The 19,775-nt window shown below is 40.4% G+C and overlaps 2 protein-coding genes across 2 annotated transcripts; both read right to left on the bottom strand.

Annotated features, from left to right (window-relative positions):
• Positions 1 to 607: 607 nt before the first annotated feature.
• LOC128368743 (elongation factor 1-alpha 1) lies at positions 608 to 5,674 on the bottom strand. Its single transcript, XM_053329610.1, has 8 exons — positions 5,665 to 5,674; positions 4,373 to 4,521; positions 3,182 to 3,361; positions 2,637 to 2,933; positions 2,357 to 2,507; positions 1,770 to 2,026; positions 1,440 to 1,674; positions 608 to 1,300 (listed from the first exon to the last, which is right to left on the bottom strand). Exons 2-8 carry the CDS (start codon positions 4,514 to 4,516, stop codon positions 1,176 to 1,178), a joined length of 1,389 nt encoding a protein of 462 aa, XP_053185585.1. The 5' UTR covers positions 4,517 to 4,521; positions 5,665 to 5,674; the 3' UTR covers positions 608 to 1,175.
• Positions 5,675 to 7,298: 1,624 nt separating this feature from the next.
• LOC128372827 (NACHT, LRR and PYD domains-containing protein 14-like) lies at positions 7,299 to 19,482 on the bottom strand. The gene is made up of 9 exons (XM_053333002.1): positions 19,342 to 19,482; positions 13,029 to 14,655; positions 12,446 to 12,790; positions 12,112 to 12,279; positions 11,834 to 12,004; positions 11,441 to 11,656; positions 11,178 to 11,351; positions 7,868 to 8,041; positions 7,299 to 7,669 (listed from the first exon to the last, which is right to left on the bottom strand). Exons 2-9 carry the CDS (start codon positions 14,636 to 14,638, stop codon positions 7,654 to 7,656), a joined length of 2,874 nt encoding a protein of 957 aa, XP_053188977.1. The 5' UTR covers positions 14,639 to 14,655; positions 19,342 to 19,482; the 3' UTR covers positions 7,299 to 7,653.
• Positions 19,483 to 19,775: the final 293 nt, after the last annotated feature.

Here is a 19,775-nt window from a genome sequence, read left to right on the forward strand (position 1 = left end):
ATAACTGAGAATGAATCATTAAGACAAATCACTATTTAAGGTTTAAAATGATTGCACCGGAAGTTTAAAAAAAATACAAAATACAAAAAAAAAGCGCTGACATTAAGTCTACAAAATGTTCAGTACATACAGTATATTGGTGCCTTGCTTTTGTGGTACATATTCATCTCCATATCTGCAATTTCCTGACAAGTGCATTAGCTTCCTCTGAACAGAAACAGTTGCACGTCTTCATTTTCCCTCTCTGTAAATGTTCTGACCTGACACATTTTGCAGTTTTTTATTCCGAGATCATTTTGCTACTGGGCGTCAAACAGGCCTTTGATATTTTAACATTCTGTCTCGTTTCTTTTAATTTATTTAAATTATGTGCACATATTTACACGCTAGTAATAATCTCAGTTAGATTAATGAAGCCTCTAATGTAATGAAAAATGCAAGTGAACTTTTATTCTCATTCATCAATAAAGGAAATTCTATGAAGAGTGTATCAGAGTGTGTAATTCTTGTGGTGGTTCGTGAGCGTGGAGGTAAAGCAGACTTGACAATGAAACCGGGAACATTTTTTAAACGTCTTTACTTTTATGAACATGTGCTCACAAATAACATTGATTAAGGTGCATGATTTAAACAGCAACATTTAACAGCGCTACTGCGAGAGAGCCTAAGAAGGGCAAAGTGCAAGTTGTGAAGAGATCAGGAATTGGACAAAGATCATCTGAAGCTTGTTTCTTTAAGATGCAACAGTGAGCATGCAAGCAGTAAGTGTCTACCTTTGGCTAGTAAGCATATCTCTTTTAAAGCTAGAACACAGTATTACTTCAACAAAGACCAGGCAGAGGAACATTTCTGCCTTATTACTGGTGTTAAGCAGCTACATTTGTTGGCTAGATTAACGAGTGGCTTCATTTGAACTACAATGGCACACAACCAGAGAGCAGTAATGTAAATCTGTTGTGTTGTTCTGTCACAATCCCAGTGACCATATAATCTACATAGAACAGTGTGTTAACATGTTAATCACTAATAGTGTGGTGCTAGTTGTTTTTCCTTCGTCTGCTTTTGCGATGCATTGTGATAATAGACCAGACGCTGACTATGGTGTGCAGGAGGGGCGGGGTGCTTGTGTGCCTTCGGCCACGGCGAGCGTTTGGGGCAGCAGCCCAGCACAATGTTCATTTGACCTTCTGTGCCTTCTGTGCAGACTTAGTGATTTTACCGCTGGTGGGTGCTTTCTTTTCCACACCTTTGATCACTCCCACCGCCACTGTCTGACGCATGTCACGGACTGCAAACCGCCCTGAGGAGGAGATCGTAGAAAAATATTTATCTAGGATTGAAGTTCACATAATCAGTGAGATTAGAGTGAGGGTTTATTATATTCCCGAGCTGCAGCTTCACCCACAAGAAGGAATCATGCTGCAGGATTGGTAACTTACCCAGAGGAGGGTACTCAGAGAAGCTCTCCACACACATGGGCTTGCCGGGGATCATGTCCACAATGGCAGCGTCCCCAGACTTCAGGAACTTGGGGTTGTCCTCAAGCTTCTTACCGGAGCGACGGTCGATCTTTTCCTTGAGCTCTGCAAACTTACAGGCGATGTGCGCGGTGTGGCAGTCCAGCACGGGAGCGTATCCGGCACTGATCTGACCAGGGTGGTTCAGGATAATCACCTGGACATCAGCACAGAGAAGCACACAGGTAAAGCAGTTGCACAACATTCACACATTAAAGTCAGAATCCTCTATAAGTTGTCATCTTTGCAGACCTGAGAGGTGAAGCCAGCTGCTTCCTGTGGTGGGTCACTCCTGCTGTCTCCGGCCACGTTGCCACGGCGAATATCCTTGACGGACACGTTCTTCACATTAAAACCCACGTTGTCCCCAGGCAGCGCCTCGGTCAGAGCCTCGTGGTGCATCTCCACAGACTTCACCTCAGTGGTCACGTTGACGGGGGCAAAGGTCACCACCATGCCAGGCTTCAGGACTCCTGTTTCTACTCGGCCCACCGGTACCGTCCCAATGCCTGACAGACAGAAAGGTTACAACTTGTGTGTACAATGTGTACAACAATGTGTACTCAGCTGCCTGTAAAAATGAAAGTTTCTATGAGACTGTGGCATGTGAAAAAAGGACAGACTCACTTTAGGAAATGATGAGCCAGTGGGAATTCTTTCTAGACCTAATTCAGTTCCAATCTTCTTGTCACAAGGTGCTCTCATTCCCAAAATACTTTCAACATATAATCTGGTGCCACTGACATTTCAGAATAACTTGACAATTGGAACACTTACATCCTCCAAGTCTGTCGTCTTAACAACTAACTACACAACTATCACATTCACAAACACCTCACCTCCAATCTTGTAGACGTCCTGCAGAGGCAGGCGCAGGGGCTTGTCAGTGGGGCGTGTAGGAGGCTGGATGGCATCCAGAGCCTCCAGCAGTGTGGTGCCTGAGGCGTTGCCGTCTTTACGATTGATCTTCCAGCCCTTGAACCAGTTCATCTGTGGAGGAACAGAAGCTTTGCTCACTAACACATACTGTACCTCTAAACAGATGGGTTCTTTTGATCATACTGTCCTTATTCCATATGAATGTGTTTATACTGTCAACCTGTCATCCAGCACACTCACATTAGGGCTGGGCTCCAGCATGTTGTCTCCATTCCAGCCAGAGATGGGCACAAAGGCCACAGTGTCAGGGTTGTAGCCGATCTTCTTGATGTAAGTGCTGACTTCCTTAACAATCTCTTCGTATCGCTTCTGGCTGTAGTTGGGCTCGGTGGAATCCATTTTGTTGATGCCCACGATGAGCTGCTTCACTCCCAGGGTGTAGGCAAGGAGGGCGTGTTCACGAGTCTGCCCGTTCTTTGAGATGCCGGCTTCAAACTCGCCCACACCTGCAGCCACAATCAGCACGGCGCAGTCCGCCTAAAAGAGGCGAGGGAGGCGGAGAAATGAAGAAACCTTTCAACTAAGCTAAGATGAACTGTGTGTTGTTCTAAATGTACTTTTTTCAGATGACCAAACACAATCCATGCACTACTTTACCGTCACATTTATGCTCCTCAAAAGTTTTTTATCTGGTCTTTCAGAAATGCTTTGCTCTCCCTTCTCTATTAATAAGTATTCCTATCATGCTTTTCTGTCTCCATCAAGCACCCTGACTCTCCCTCTACCTGAGAAGTCCCAGTGATCATGTTTTTGATGAAGTCCCTGTGTCCTGGAGCATCAATGATGGTGACGTAGTACTTGCTGGTCTCAAACTTCCAAAGAGAGATGTCAATGGTGATGCCGCGCTCACGCTCTGCCTTCAGCTTGTCCAGAACCCAGGCGTATTTGAAGGATCCCTTTCCCATCTGGGTAATGTGGAGACGAAGGTAATATATATTTATTATCACTGTTCCTTTGCTCATTTTTTGTCCAAAGCCTTTTACCAAATTTACCATGCATGCTCCCAGAAGCAAACAAACTCTAAATACATGTAAATGTAAGTGCATGCTAGCATTTTCATTATGTCTTAACAGAACAATTCTATTTATTAATCCTCCATATTTAAGAATAAATGATGCTATAATAGAAAGTCATAGACGTTAGTACCGTAATGATGATACTGTGACTTGCATTATAATTTACATAACATATGATGAACTTACTTTGTAGAAAAGTTAAACGTCAGTACAGTAACTTCCATCCTTAGAACTGTTGTTGAAAAAGGTTATAAATTATACGCAATTGAACATTTTATAAAGTAATAAAATACTCAATCAATGAAAGTATGAATGATAACTTGATCTATTACTTATTACTGATTCATTGTACTAATAAGATTCAAGCTTTCCATTTTGACTTTGCAACTTTCTCGTGTGCTCTCAGTTTGGTGGCAATAAAAAAAAAAGAAGCAAACTATGGCCTAAAAACTTATGAAAGTTATCCTCTTTAATAGCCTAAACTGTAAGCCTCACAATGACACTATTTATTCCAGGTCAGTTACGCTAGATTTGATCTTATCGAGGGGCTATGAAAAGCTTACGTCACTGAAAGTCACACTGACAACTGGTGCATTGCTTTGTCACACTGCTTGTAATTTAGAGAAAGTAGCTGCAGGCTATCTAGACTGCTTGTGTCCGAGCTGCTACTGTTGTAACAATGGTGACTTTTTTGTGCCAAATGCTTACAAAGTTATGGCTTAACCACCACCTAACAGCGCAGCAGGGCACAGATTATACAGGACAAGATGGGGGTATAGACATGACAATTGACCACTAGTTAAATAAAAAATATACTTTAGTACTAAAACAGGTACAGTATGGTACAACTTTATAGTCGAAAATCATTTAAAATCATCATTGGAGAACAATATGTCATACCTCTGCTGCTTCTTTCTCAAACTTCTCAATTGTTCTCTTGTCAATGCCTCCACACTTGTAGATGAGGTGGCCGGTGGTGGTGGACTTGCCTGAGTCGACATGTCCTATTACCACAATGTTTATGTGGAGCTTCTCCTTCCCCATGGCAGCTCACTCTGGAAAACACTGACAGATGCCAGTGGCACAGTAAATGAGACAAATAACCCATAGCTGTTAAGACCTGCTTTGCACGCACGCGCACACACACACACACACACACACACACACACACACACACACTTACACACTTCTCACTGTGCACTTAAACTCACAATTTTGTGCCCATATAACATAAACAGTAATGATAATGCTATTGTTGCCAGAGTGCATAGAGTATAATGGTACAGTCATAAACCAGAAATCAAACACCTTACCTCCTACATAGTTAAGCTTGTTTGACCTGTGCTAGGTTTAATAGGTATCATGAGTGATCTTAACCAGCAGTATAAGGAGAAATGATGACGACCTGCACCTTTAAGTAATTGAGTCTACAAGTCTGTAACTGAACAAAGTTGAGTGTGATCAAATCAAAGTGGAATCACTTCCTTTATGGTGTGATATACTAGATTATATAATACTTCTCTCTCATATTCGTCCTATCTCTCCTCTCTACCCCAACCGGTGGAGGCAAATGGACGCTCACTTTGAGCTTGGTTCTGCCTGAGGTTTCTTCCTGTTGAAAGGGAGTTTTTTCTTGCCACTGTCGCCAAGTGCTTGCTCATGTGGAAATGTTGGGTCTCTTTAAATTAAAGAGTACAGTCTAGACCTGCTCTATGTGTAACGTGCCTTGAGATGACTTTTGTTGTGATTTGGCGCTATATAAATAAAGATTGATTGATAGATCTACAGAGATACTAGTCTGGGGCAAACATGAATTAGCCAAACTTCTGTGTTAGAGAGACATTCAAGCACAAACAATGGTAAGCAATATGCGTCAACCAAGAGAATTACTAAAGGTAAACCAATGGAAAAGGCTAGCACTGGCTATTACAAATAATTATTCAATAATTATTTATTATTATAAATTATCTATATACTTATTGTTATTAGTATACATACAATTAAAGTGTGTTATAAAAGTCTGTACCTTTATTGTGTAATGTTACAATCAATTAAAAGTTCCAAATGATAACTTACATGATTAGCCTAATAACTACAGCATAACAGCTAACTAACTTACTGTATTCCAGGACTGCTCTAACTTTAGTATCATTTATAATGTGAAAATTGTTATACCAACTTAACTCAATGACAAGTTTGTGAATCTTTACTAATGTTAGCCTTAATTGAGCTATATTGCGCCATTTCGTGTTAACTTAGTTAATCAAGAAAACAGGCACAACAAGCTAACTATCAATAAATGAGAAGTGACGCAACATTCAAGCTACATATACATTAACTTTAGCTTTAACTTTACTGTGTTATCTCGAACAAAGCTAAACCCCTCGGAGCTAATTTTACACATACAAAAATGACGCAGTGGCCTCCTTCACTTTGATATTTAACGAAAGTATTCCAAAAATATCATTCTAAATACAGAGGAGCCCCACAAAATAACACTGAATCAATATCCCCCCTTACATTTACTGTCTGCTTCGTTTAAATGATATAATTAGTGAATTACCTAATAAATGAAGCTAGCAAATGCTAGTTGGCTATTGCGTCGTCACTCTGCCGCTGTGGTACGCGCATTAAGGTGCGCGCACATGCTCGGCTGAATTTCAACCTGCGCTGACTAACTTTATCACAACACCGCCTGTTATTATACTGCATGCTGAGGCTTTCAGAGGGGACCAAGTCAAATGACCGACTTCATACTGCTCTATTCACATCACAAGACAATAAAAGAAGCTTCTTTCTCAAAATTTCTGGATTTGTTTGTCATTTCAAAGACAATCATTTTTACAGCACACCTGCATCATTTTATTATGACTGCGGCTCATTTGTGGCTTTGATATAACGCACAACAAATAACTTTAAATCTCAATTCCAGTCTATCTATATATCCTAATAAAAATGAGTCAGCTTGCAGGTCTACTGTCAGCAGAGGACATTAATGTGAGACAGTGCCGCAATGATTGCAGGCATTGCTCCGCAGAGCTGATGGCGTCGTAACTGTCTGCATGTCTGAGCATCCATCTACACGCACAGCAACACAGCACTTGATGTGATTGTGGCAGCATGATGATGATCAACAGAGAGAAGTCCCCGCATGACCGTCTACAGGGATCTATCTCCGCTGAAACTGCGCCACACCGGCCTAGCCAGCTCTGGTGCCTCCCACACTCTTCTGCACTTCTTTTGGCAGCGCTTGCTTTGATCAAATTACCATGACATCAATACCACACACAGTATTCAAGCATCACTTTAAAGTCTTACTGTAATGCAATGATACAATCACTATTACAGATGTGCCTGATTCACTAACCCTTTATAATACGTCTATTCCAGGATGCAAACAACAACGCATGCTGTTTGTTATTGTCTCCCATAGTTAAATCTCCTATGACCTACCTTTGTTTCAGAAGTGCGTTCACTGACTCGCTGCGATGACACAGGAGATGCTGCCTGCTGTGGTGTACTGACAGAGAAGCAGCATAAGTACTGCTGTGTCAGCTGGCGTCAAACGCGTCATTTACTGAACTGACCAGGTTTGACCACTAGATGGAGGGCTGCTATGTGAAAGAAGTGAACCAGCTCTGCATATTTTTGTAACAAAAACAAGATCTGTATTTATTTAGTGGTTACAGACATAACATACTGTCCTGCTTCAGATCCATCAGTATGTATAATACCTATCAAAAACGCTGTAGGAACAGAGGCATACGTTTCAATATGAGAAGATAAAGCAATACTTCATTAATTTGCTTTACATTTGGCTCTGATTTCTTTTACATTCAAATAATTTGCTGTACACATGAATTGTGCGGTTTAATACTAAGGCATAAAAAAAACATACATTACATAAAGTGGTAATAATAAAAAAGAAAATATACATCTTGAAATTATTTAACACTTTGATTTTGTTCACGTAGCTTCTGAAAGTAATCTTAAAACGGAGCAGGTAAAACCAAACAAATGAAACAAAAGTGGATGGATCATATACTGCAGTTAGAATATGTAATAATAATAATAATAATAATAGGACCTTCCCACTATCAAGCTTATGGTGTATGACTACATGGAGCGGGAAACCGGAGCCAGTTTGAGCAGCCTGGGTTCTCTGCTTTCTGCCTGTCTCCTCAATCTGCTGAGATGCTGAAAAATAAGAAAATAAAAACAGGCCGCATGAATTCTTCTGGGAGCAACTCTGACAGCAAGTTAGAATTGATGTGCTAGTCGTTTTACACTGTAAAGATATATCTTTGAAGGACAGAAGGCACAGAACAGACATGAATATGTGCTGTGATCTATTGTTTATATGCATTTATAAAAATCATTTAAATCTGTACTTACTCGATTGTATGCAGTGAGTATTTTGGGTTCTTTGTTAATTCCATGAGAAATTGGATTCCTGACTCTTCCAGACGGTTCCCCATCAGGTGCAGCTCTGCCAGATGTAGAGGGTTTGACTTCAGGGCAGAGGTCAGGAACATAATGCTTTTTGAGGTCAAGCCACAGGTTCTCAATCTGGAAAGAAACAGAAACAGGTATTTAAGATGTTACCCCATACCAGCTCACTGTACTCCTACAATATACTGTACACAACACTGAGGAGGCTATGAGCAGGGGTGCATTAATGAACAAAAAAAATTGAGAATAATTATGTAGGCTAATGAACACACGACCGTAACACACATGACGCTGCACTGGTGGTAAAACTGATGGGGATGGTGCGACACCAACCTTACCTCGGTGAGATCAATGTGTGGATGACTCATAAAATCACAACAACTGATTAGTCTACTGTACATGTAAGTAAGGTTATAGCCTTACTACAGCCCCTACTTCTAAGTAAGGCACAGGAGGCACTGGGGAGAGGGTGTCTGTATGTCTTTTAGACATTTTGTTTTGTTTTGTTTTGTTTGTTTGTGTCTTGATGTATGTGTGTTGTTTTTTGATGTATGTGTGCTTTTATGGACTGAACTGGTCTGAAATAAAGATTGAATTGAATAAGGCTATAGCCTTACCTTGACGAGATCAATGTGTGGATGACTCATAAAATCACAACAACTGATTAGTCTCCATCTAAGTAAGGCTATAGTCTTACTACAGCCCCTACATCTGAGTAAGGCTTATAATAAGGCTCACTGACCCCTGAGCATTATTATCCCAACATCTAAGTAGCCTTACCTTGATGAGATCAATGTGTGGATCAGGATTTACGTTAGCTGGTATATGCCGGCTTTTGGCTGGTATAACGTGTAATTGGCTGTTAGATTGAAATATCAACGGCCAAAATGTCCGGCAGGAAAAACGTCGAATAAATAAATACTATTAATACATAATATTATCATATAATATTATGTGATATAACCTATAAGATATGTTGCCTTGACAACAACAACAACAACAAAAAAGTTGTGCAAAAGTTTCGTTTCCTTCCGTTTCATTGAGAACTTCATGTTTGATCATGTCACTGACTGCAGCAATTATATATCGCGCTGCAAATAAATGTGAACTATATGTGGAATTCGGACCGGACAAACATCTACTGTAAAATAATGTCTGTATTTAATACTGGGAGTGATTCTCACAGTTATATCCGCAGGAGTACAAACTTATTTGAAGAATAAACTGGAGTCAATAAATAATTTGGTTATTGTATAAGTGTATCAAAAAGCATCAGTACAGCAAGTACTGAGCAAGCATCAAATGTCTGATCAGATATGCAGTGTTGTTATATATATATATATCCAATTTTAGACTGTATGTATTTCATTCATAGCAAAGCCCTTGTACAGTTAGATTTTAGGACTAATTTGCATGAGTAGCTAATTTCAAGATGGAGGTCCATTCAAATTCATAGCAGATATTAACCTGACATGCCAGATGGTTTGTTACACAGAACCATCTGAGAAATCGTCCTTGGAAACTGTTTGGAAAAGGGCAGGCACTTCAAAAAAATACTTGGCAGGTGATTAGATGAACCATCTGTTTATCACCATCTTACCTTGCAAGGCCGCTTGATTCACAAAATCACACTATCATGACACCACGTGAGAATCCTCATAGGACACTGATTGGTCCGAACTAGGGATGGGCATGATTAATCGATGATCGATAATTGATCGTTAAGAATGTTGTCGATCACATGAAAGTTTTATCGATCAAACGCTGGTTTCAAATAGAAGTTGTGTTGCGTAGTGTGAGTCTTGAAGCAATGAAATTAATTTCACTATGTGGCAGCAATGAGACATCTTACCAACGGGGGGCGATATCTGACAGAGAAAACGGCTCAGCTACCTACTAGCTGCCGTAGATATCAAACGTAAACATGAAGTTTGGCGTGGGACCTTTTCAAAATAAAAATGACAGAGTTCATTGTAAACCTGCACCTTGGCCAGGCTACCCCAGGATAGCACCACAATGCCTCTACATCCCAGCTACTTCTGTCCCGTCAGAGCGTTTCAGCTGCTCCACTGTCACCAGGCTGAGCTCACTGATCTCTGAGCATGCTAAAATGCTAACATGCTAATCAACAAGAATCAGTAGGCTGGAGTTACTTTACTTTGTTAGCAGTGGACAGTCACCACTGTAGCCTTTAGGTGAGTCACTCTGGTTGTTTTATGAGGCTCTAGTTAAATAAGCAGAATTGTGAAGTAACACCATGTCTGTCACTCACTCTCCCTCTTTCTCTCTCGGCTCGGCTGGGTGCATTTTGGAGTCCTTTAACATTATACTTTGGCAAAAACTGTCAGTCCGGAGTAATATTCTGGTTTTTGATTAAGTTATTAGAGTTGATTGTTTTTTTGAAAGTGTTTCTAAAAGAGGCTCAATTCATCATCATGGCATTTTTTAAGATAAAAAATAATGATTAATCGATAATGATTGTTAATTTTCCCGATGATCAATCAAGAAAATGTATTCAAATGTCCATCCCTAGTCTGAACCACTGGTAGTTGGACACAAGCTCAAAACTTGGAGCCTGAATAGATGGATTCTCATGTGATCTTGTGATGTTGTGATTTGGTGAATCTGACTGTCATCCACTTCTTCACATTGATGCAAATATCGTAAAAATCTAATACTGCCATTAAGCAGTCTTGCTCATTGTCTTACAGCATTTCCTACATTGGCACAACACAACCACAACTATTAAAAGAGATCATATGGTGAAAACTCTTGAAAATAAACAAATGTATGACATGTAATTGGTCATTTCACCCACCCCTACGTCCACACACAACATGTTTTGAAAATTCTAAATATTTATATGTATCGTATACAAATGCCTCATAGCATATGATGGACTGTGAACTTGTGAAATATATTTATCATAAATACTGTCACAGAGGAAGACATCAGCACAGAAAAACAATAAATTCAGTAACAATACACATTATCTACAGTACCTTCAAAGGACTAAAAACTAAAATGTAGTAATGTTTTATTAAGCCTCATGCCAGCCAAAGCAAAGGATAAATATCTCAGTCCACCAATCCTGCAGACTACAGTATGTTGCACAAGCCGCCTGGACTCGTAATGAATATTTTTTGCCCCTTTTTTGAAGTATGAAAGAACTAGTCGTGGGTGGGTCCAATGTTTTAACTGGCATCAATAAATGAGTTAATTCATATTCAAGAAGTAATTTTTAAAAACTCACGATAATTTCTCAAGTTTACACTCAGTGCTCCGGAGTCCCACACAGAGTTTCTTTACACCTTTATCTTGAATGTCATTGTCAGACAGGTCCAGCTCAATGATGATGCTTTGGTTTGATGCAAATCCTGATGCAAGCTCAGTACAACACTGATCAGTCAGGCTGCAGTGACTCAGGCTGTAATGGAACGGAAATGTATGTTATAGCGTGCTGTGCTTCTAAAATAACGACATACTGCATACTGAAGAGTTCTCAAAATGACTCACTTGAGAGTTTTGAGGTGGCTGTAGGGATTCGTCAGGCCGGGTGCTATTTCTTTGATGCCGCTGTCTGTGAGGCAGTTCATGCTGAGATCGAGCTCTTTCAGCTCCACTGCCTGCCAGTCTGTCTTCTGCAACAACCCGCTGTAGAGCTGCGAGATTGAACACAGGACCTTTGCCAAATAAAAGCAGCCCACAACAGTGATCCCACATCTCGAAACACTGAAAGAGAAAAGTTAATTTTAGACATATTCAGTTACCAGTACATGATCATTTTACCTGAATGCTGCAGAATTTACTTCTAACACTGGAGACAGTATAAACAGTGAAATATAACATTCTCAAATTAAACCTCTTTGTTTCAGTGGGGAAATAATCAAAGGAGAAATGGGTCCTTACTTGAGTTTTTCCAGACGACACCATGCGTACATGCCTTCGCAGATTTGCGCAAACCCTGCATCTTTCAAATTGTTGCTGCTTAAATTCAGCTCTACCAGATTGCTGGTTTCATGCTTCAGAGTTTCCCCAATACTTTCACAGCTTAACCAAGTGAGGCAGCAGTTGTACAACCTGCCAAAGAGTGATGAAGACATGCAGAATTTCAATAGATAATCGAAACACATCCATTCTTTGCTAACAAGCAGGAAATAATGCATTTTATAATAAGAAATACTCACTCCAGCTTTGTCAGCTTCGTTACATCAACTTTTCTGAAGATCTCATTGGCCCCCTTGTCTCCGATCACGTTGCTGCTCAGATCCAACACTTTCAGGTGGCCGGAGTTCTTCTGCAAAGCTGAGGCCAGATAATGGCAGCCCTTGTGCTCAATGTTGCACTGTGATAGTCTATGATGAAAAAAATGATATGACAACAACACAAAAGTGTTACACGTGTACACTATGTTTTTTAAAAGCTGCCTGTAAATCTGTTTGTTGCCTAATTGTGTGATTTTTGTGTTCAATTTTGGATATCAAAAGACAGATACGTTTCTGTCCCAACACCAATCCTTACTTCAGTGTTTCTAAGTGGCATTCAGGGGCCCTCAGACCATTTGAAAGATGTTTCAGTCCGTCATCTCCTATTTCGTTCCCGCTGAGATCAAGCTCTCGCAGTTTCTCAGCCTGTCTCAGGGCTGGGGCCAGGTATTCACAGGCTTGTGAGGACACTCCGCAGCCTTGCAACCTCAGCATTTTTAGTCGGCAACTCCGATCGGTCATCCCCTCCACAAGTTTCTTGACCCCATCGTTGCTGATGCTGTTGTATCCCAGGTCCAGCTCTCTCAGGTAGGACTCTTTGGTGCTCAGGACAGCTGCTAAGGCTGGACAACACTTGTCTGTCAGGTTAGAGAATCGCAACCTGCAAGGAAAAGGGAGTTACCAAATACATCAATTACAGCATCAATCAAATACATTTTCACCTTTTATTGATGACTTGTCCCAAATGTACATAAGAACTATTTTATTAGTAGTAGCCATGGTGATAGTGAAACTATCAATACTACAAAAGGCAAATGAGATTATATTTCTTTTTTTTTATTCTTCCAAATGCAGTGTGTATAAATGATCAAATCTAAATCGAGTGAGTGTGAACTTACATAGCTTTCCTTGATTTCAAAACAATTGGTAGATGCCTGAGGAATCGTTCATCACATCTCAAAGGCACCTGCATCTCAAAAACATCTCGCATCCCCTCAAAGTTTGTGGTTCTTTGGGTCATGAAGGCCCAGTGCATTGATGTGAAACCTCTGATTGGTGAGATGTCTGTCTTCAGGTAATACTTGACCTCATCCAGTAACGCCTGTGCATTGAACTCCCTCAGACAGTGGAACAGACCCACAGCGCTTGGAGACAAAATGTTTTCCAGGATCTTCTTCTGGGTGTAGTCGAACAGCTGGTCAGTGGGCTCCAGTGTACCACGCTCCTTAATGAGACCAAAGATGAAGCGAAGGAAGATATCGAATTTTCCGTCAGAGCTCTGCAGCGCCTGATCCACCAGGTGCTGACAAGAAAGGGACTGATGAAAACCTGCTTCAATGTTGTCCAGTTTAGACGATGCAGCCAAGAACTCCTGAATGCTTGTGTGACCAAAGCGAAACACTGTGGTGTTATGCAGGCCTTTCTCTTCTCTCAACACAAGTGGACACTCTTTGGAGAACTCTGACGCTTCCCTGACACTTATGCCATTCTCTAAAAGGGTGTTCTCATACAGTACATTTCCCTCTTCCAACCGGCGCAGTGCCAGCTTTTTCAGCTTAGTGAAAACATCTGAGTTGGACACTTTGATCAGGTTTGTGTAGATCTGGGTTAGATTCAAGGGGTTGATTTTATACCCGTCATCTGCTTTTAGATGATCCTTCAAAACAGTCGCCATGATGGTGCAGATTGGAGGTATCTGACAAAAGTAGTCAAGACTCCTTGATATTTTCACATGATCAATGGCTTTGTAGGTGAGGGCATCACTACTGAGAAGTGTCTTGAAGTGCTGCTCCTTCTGCTCATCACTGAACCCTTTTACCTCAGTCTCTCTAAGCAAGTAGGAATCAGGGATTTTTGCTGCCGCTGCATACCGGGTCGTTATCCATATATGAGCGTTGGGGAGTAAATTCCCCTTGATCAGATTGATCACTAGATTATCCACCGTGGACACTTTAGAAACATCATCCACTGTCGGACAGCAGAAGTTTAGTGCTAGACTATACTCATCCAATCCGTCAAGGACAATCCAAACATTTTTTTCGTTCAGGCTGGAAACATCGAGCTCTTTCAACTCCGGGTAAAACGTCTGAAGTAGTTCAATTAGGCTCAATTTGCGTTTTAGCAAACTTAACTCCCAGAAAGTAAGAGGGAACAGGAGGTGGATGCCATGGTGTGCTTTTCCCTCAGCCCAGTCAAGAGCACACTTCTGCACTGTTGTGGTTTTTCCGACTCCACTCACTCCTAAAGAGATGACTGTTCTCTTGCTACTGTTATGTTTGCATTTGCATGAGAAGATATCTGCCAGCGGGATGGTTTTAAACACAACCCAAGTGTGAAGATCGGATTTATCGACTTGTCTTAACTCATGCTGATGCAAATTAGGTGATGTGAAGTCCTTTGACCCCCGATCGCCAAGTCTTGATGGAAGTAGCAAGTTTTCAGAATATGCTACGCTGACTTTCTGATATTTGTCCTTTAGTGTGGTTTTGAGAAGGGTTTGGAGATCCATCTCAGGAGCAATGTTTCCTGAAAAACACAAGATAAAAGTCATCAGTAAAGCAGATTAACCAGATGTTTTGTTCATGTATTCATTTAGAGTCTCATCATGTCTGCTATCAATTGCCCAAACAATGTCAGGAGTAAGCAAAACCAACCAATGAACATCAGAGATTTAGCAAGATGAAATGAATTATAATATAACAACTCACATAGCATCACAATCTTAATCAGTAGCATAACAGTCAATGAAGCTGATTCAATCAATGCAACATCTTTATAAGTAGATCATGCAGGTAATACAAGAACAGGATTATCATATAAGATTAAAACTATAAATTACAAAAATTCAATTAAAATGTAATAGTTAGAATTAAAGACAGTTTCCAACCAATGCTGCAAATGCTTGACATTGATGCCCTTTGTTGAACTTGTAATTATTTGCTCTGTAACACATGTAAATTAGGCTTTGCAGCCTGGTAACTTAGGGCATTTTCACACCAACAGCATTTAGTGTGCTTCAATCGAACCGTAGTTCGTTTGACCCCTTGTTTCGGTTTGTTTGCGTTGGTCAGAATGCAACAATCGCACTCAGGTCCACACCAACTTAACCGGTCCGAGACCACCTCGATCCGAACTATCTGCTGAACTCTGGAGCAGTTCCAGTGGTGAGAGAGCAACTTGAAACAAATAGGTAAAAATGATGAATTATGGGTATGGAGGCACTGAATTGTGGATAAAATTATACATTTCATTCCATATATTTTATATTTGTTCCTGAAGTCACAGTGTGTATGTACTTTGTTACTGTACTAAGTAGATTTTCCAGGTATCTGTACTTTACTTGAGTATTTAATTTTCTGACGACTGCTTACTTTTCCTCCCTACATTTATTGTCATTGTCAAAACTGGCTTGTTACTTGTTTCAACCTCAGTTATTTTAGATATATATATTTTCTTTTCTTTTCTTTTGGTGTGTGCGCCGCTCCGTACCTCCCTGGCTGACTGGTCATATCAAAATCCTCTGACAAAGAAAGTCCAGCAATGTGTGCAGACAGTGCAGGAATATGAATTGTTCCTGTGCAGGTTGTTAACAAAAGGAGATAAACACCAAAGTGACCTATGAGGAGCAGTCATTACTTATTTTGGTTCGTTTAGAAAAATGCGTGTGTGAAACTGAACTGTACCAAAGTCAGTGCGCTACATTGGAAGAATTTATTGCCTGCTGCGGACCAAACAATCCAACTATAGGTGTGAAAAGGCCCTTAAACTACATCGTCACAGATGGACAACTTCAGAGAATGAAATTGACAGAAAGGAAGGGTACAGAGGGAACGGATGGGCTCTGTGGTTTGCTGAGTCACTTCTTGTCAGCTTCATATGTGTGCTGTAACACTTACATAAAAAAAATATACTCTCAGTTCTCTTGATGTAGCACCTACTTTGCCACATCATTGGTTCCGCCTTATTTTCTCTGCTAAGATAATTAGTACAGGACAAGGAGACATTTCACACTAAACTCACTAACACCCTACGAAATTCTGTAGTCCAACTAAGGCTAATTCAATGTAGAGTAACTCTAATATTGTTTCCACTATGACTATGTACCACTCAGTTCCAGTCGACGTTGCTTTCTGAGTCAAGCACCTCCTCAAACCTGTCCTCCCTACGCTCCCTGGCAACATTCTTGATTCTCAGATTCTACTTTTGATGGTATCACACTTGTCCTCCTTAAAGTTACACACTGATTTAGGGATGTTATTACTTACTCCCCTGAGTGTGTGCATTCTGGGGTCAGTGTACAAGTCACAACAGATACACCATGATTTATTTTAGGTCATTACAGGTTAACAGCAGCTTCATATTTTATCAATGACCTCGATGCTGGCAGCTGCATGTACTCCTGACACTGGACTCCATGGCAACCAAACTATCTGAGGAACATAAGTTACATAATCAGCCAGCTGTTGTCTCAGAGTCATAGGCATAGGCAAGTTTAAATCTTTCAGGGTGTGTGAGCTAAGTGAGAGGAGAGGAGTACATGTTTAGAATAAATTTGACCAATCATTTCCTTCCATTTATGTTGCAGAGAAGTAGAAATAACCTAACTGGGTATAATTTGCTGATCAGAGCATGTGAAGGTCTGATTTGGGTTAAATACACCCTTCTTCTGGGACAGCCTCAGATTTTAGGATGTCATCTGTAACGTGATTACACTCTGGAGTCTCCTCAATACTGAGCCTAAATTAAATTCTTCTTAAAACATCTTCAGTCTCGAGATCTTTCTCTAACTCATCTTCAATGAGGGTGGTTTGTTTTTCAGCTGAAGAGAAAAGCATACAGAAGCTGTTTCTTACTGGATACACATGCCAACATCTGACCAACATCTGGAAAGTCACCTTTAACCTGTCCACTCTCAAGGCTCTTTTCTTTATCCTTTTATCATCTTCGTCAAAAGAGCATCCAATATCAGGCATAAATCTCTTGGCTCTTTCAACTCTGACAAATATGGCTCCTTTCTCAAAGGTGAACAAGTAGATAAGTAGAGAGGTACAAACACGACCATAAACAAGGTCAACATGCATACATAGTTCCCAGGGTCAATTCCTAACCTTACAGTGACTTTTCCCTCACAGGCATTTCAACTGTATGCTACCACATTACCCATGAGCCTAAACACTAGAGCGAGGGATCAACTTTAACTGGGATGAATTCCTGCACAGTCACAGCCAAAAAAGACATACTGTAGATTTGCTTTGTTACATGCAAAGTATTATATTTTAAAATGGCTTTGGCTCCATTTCCACAACTGAGTTTCAATTTTCACAACTGAGTTTCAACCTATATGACTACAACCAATGACAACCATGAAGAAATATATTATTTATTACCCAAAAGTCATGTCTTACAAGGGTCACACATCCCCCAGACACAAGCAAGTGGGACATTCAGCCATAAATGATCAACTGTCATTTAAACATTCTCTGGTCATATGTCAGGAACCCTGTAACCATCAAACCCCTTAATGTAGAGCATTCCTCAGGATACACAGACCTATAGGGTCAAAGCAGTGGTCATACATCCCAAAACTCAGAACTTCTATCTCATCCTGACATACAACAAACCAGTAAAGTAAGGGTTATGTGAGGTTTTGTATCATTTTCTTAATCAATTTTAATCAGACATAATATAACACCAATACGTTTTTGTTTATCTCATCAAATAATGTAGAGTCAGACAGAGTGGTCATTTTGGTGGAAGTGATGCTGTGTGATGCAGACTCAGGTTCACTAGAAGGCTAAGATCTTTAATTCAACTCTAAGAGACAGAAGTGAGAGTATATCTTCCCTTCTCTGTAAGCAGAGAAGGCCAAGACAGCTCATCCTAAGGAGGAAGAAAGCAAAACAATACGAGACAAGAGCAGGACAATTTATGCACCTAAGCTGGAGGATTGAGGGCAGCTGTGGGCCCATTTGGAGGAAGTGGTGCCAGATACATTATCTATTTTGACAGGTCCTACACCTGAAACAGCAATAAACTTGATTTGGAAAAACCCCAAAAAGAACAAAAGCATCCAGAGTGGGCCAATGGGGTTGTAGCACATAGCATCACTCAAACTGCAAGGTATATAAGGAATTAAAAATGCATATTCAGAGCTTCTTCTATAGAACTTCTGAGCGAAGTAGACTAAGTCCACAGCTGTGTATAATTCTTTGCTTTGCCAAATAAACGCTTTGATCTTGGAACTCTCAAACATTGCCTTCATCGCTTTCTTCAAATTTTGAACACTACAGTTTTACTTCTTAACAATATCAAAGAGCACATTCCACAAGACAGCACAGTTACCAGGCCAAACATGCACAATCATAGGCTATATCAAAATGATAAACTCAACCTTTTGTTGTATCTTTACTTGGTGCTGGAAACACATGCAGACCGCAAGTCATCTTCAATTTGGCTATTATACTAATCAGCATCAGCACAAAAAAACTAATTGCCAACTATTCTCTGTGTGTGTGTGTGTGGGGGGGGGGGGGGGGGGGGGGGGTTGTGAGTGTCAGTAGTGTGTGAATGCTAAACAACATTGCTGTAGCTAACTGCATTACTACCAGTGATGTGAATATCAAAAGGTTTATATATCTTGAATTAAAATGTTGTAGCGGATACACAATACCCACATTACTGTACAATCACAACCATCATTGTATCATGTATGAATGAAGGATTTATTGTAATGTTAGATTCTAGCTACAATAATCAATAAATAGTGTGAAGGATTTGACCAATGCAGACTGACTTTTAATGACTGATGAGTTATGAGTAATAATTTTATAATTGTCATATGATTTGATTATTCAGTCATAAACACATATAGGCTACAATATTTGTGATGCTCTGGTAAACGTCCTGTGTGCTATATTACGCTATTTGATATAGGGTTGTTGTTTTTTTTAAACTAAAACTCTGTTGAGGGAAACTATTGAACTAATTTAAACCCATCTAGAGACACTCCTGTACTGAAATGTCATTTAACTTCAAGTTAAGAGATAAGCAGTTAGGTTAGAAAACGAAACTTAGAGAAAGCACTACGCACTTACTTAAAGCTAGCAACACTCTGCTAACCAGCAGCGAAGTAGTTTGTATTTAATGTTCAAACTGTTCAGCTACATAAGTGTTAAGAGTCAGTCTATGTGTGTAAACATCATTAACACTTACCAAGACAGACTTTACACTGCTCTTCCTGTAACGCCGCAGAAGAAACGTAGACACAACACAGCGGCCAGTGTTCAAGTGAGCATCAGGTACAATGTGTCTGAAGACATCGCAGAAACATCTATGGCAGTTGTTTGGTGTTTTGAAGGACATCCTAAAACACGCAGCTGTAAAGTGAGCAGAAGGTTGAGTTTGATAAAAAGGGGGAGATGGTGGGTGTGTCTGACTTCCACATTAGTCTCTGTGCTGCCCTCTTCTGGTTAGTCATGCGCACTACAACGCATATATATTATGTGGCGAACACACAAACCATGCACAGTAAGAAAAGCATCAGCTGTGGTGGTGTGTGAGTGTCTGCTTGGCTCTCCTCTCTGTCAGCTGGACACACACGCACACACACATACACGCACACATATAAACCGCAAATGACACAGATT

This window comes from Scomber japonicus, chromosome 2 (genome assembly GCF_027409825.1).
Source record: "Scomber japonicus isolate fScoJap1 chromosome 2, fScoJap1.pri, whole genome shotgun sequence".
In the NCBI taxonomy this organism is placed as follows: Eukaryota; Metazoa; Chordata; class Actinopteri; order Scombriformes; family Scombridae; genus Scomber; species Scomber japonicus.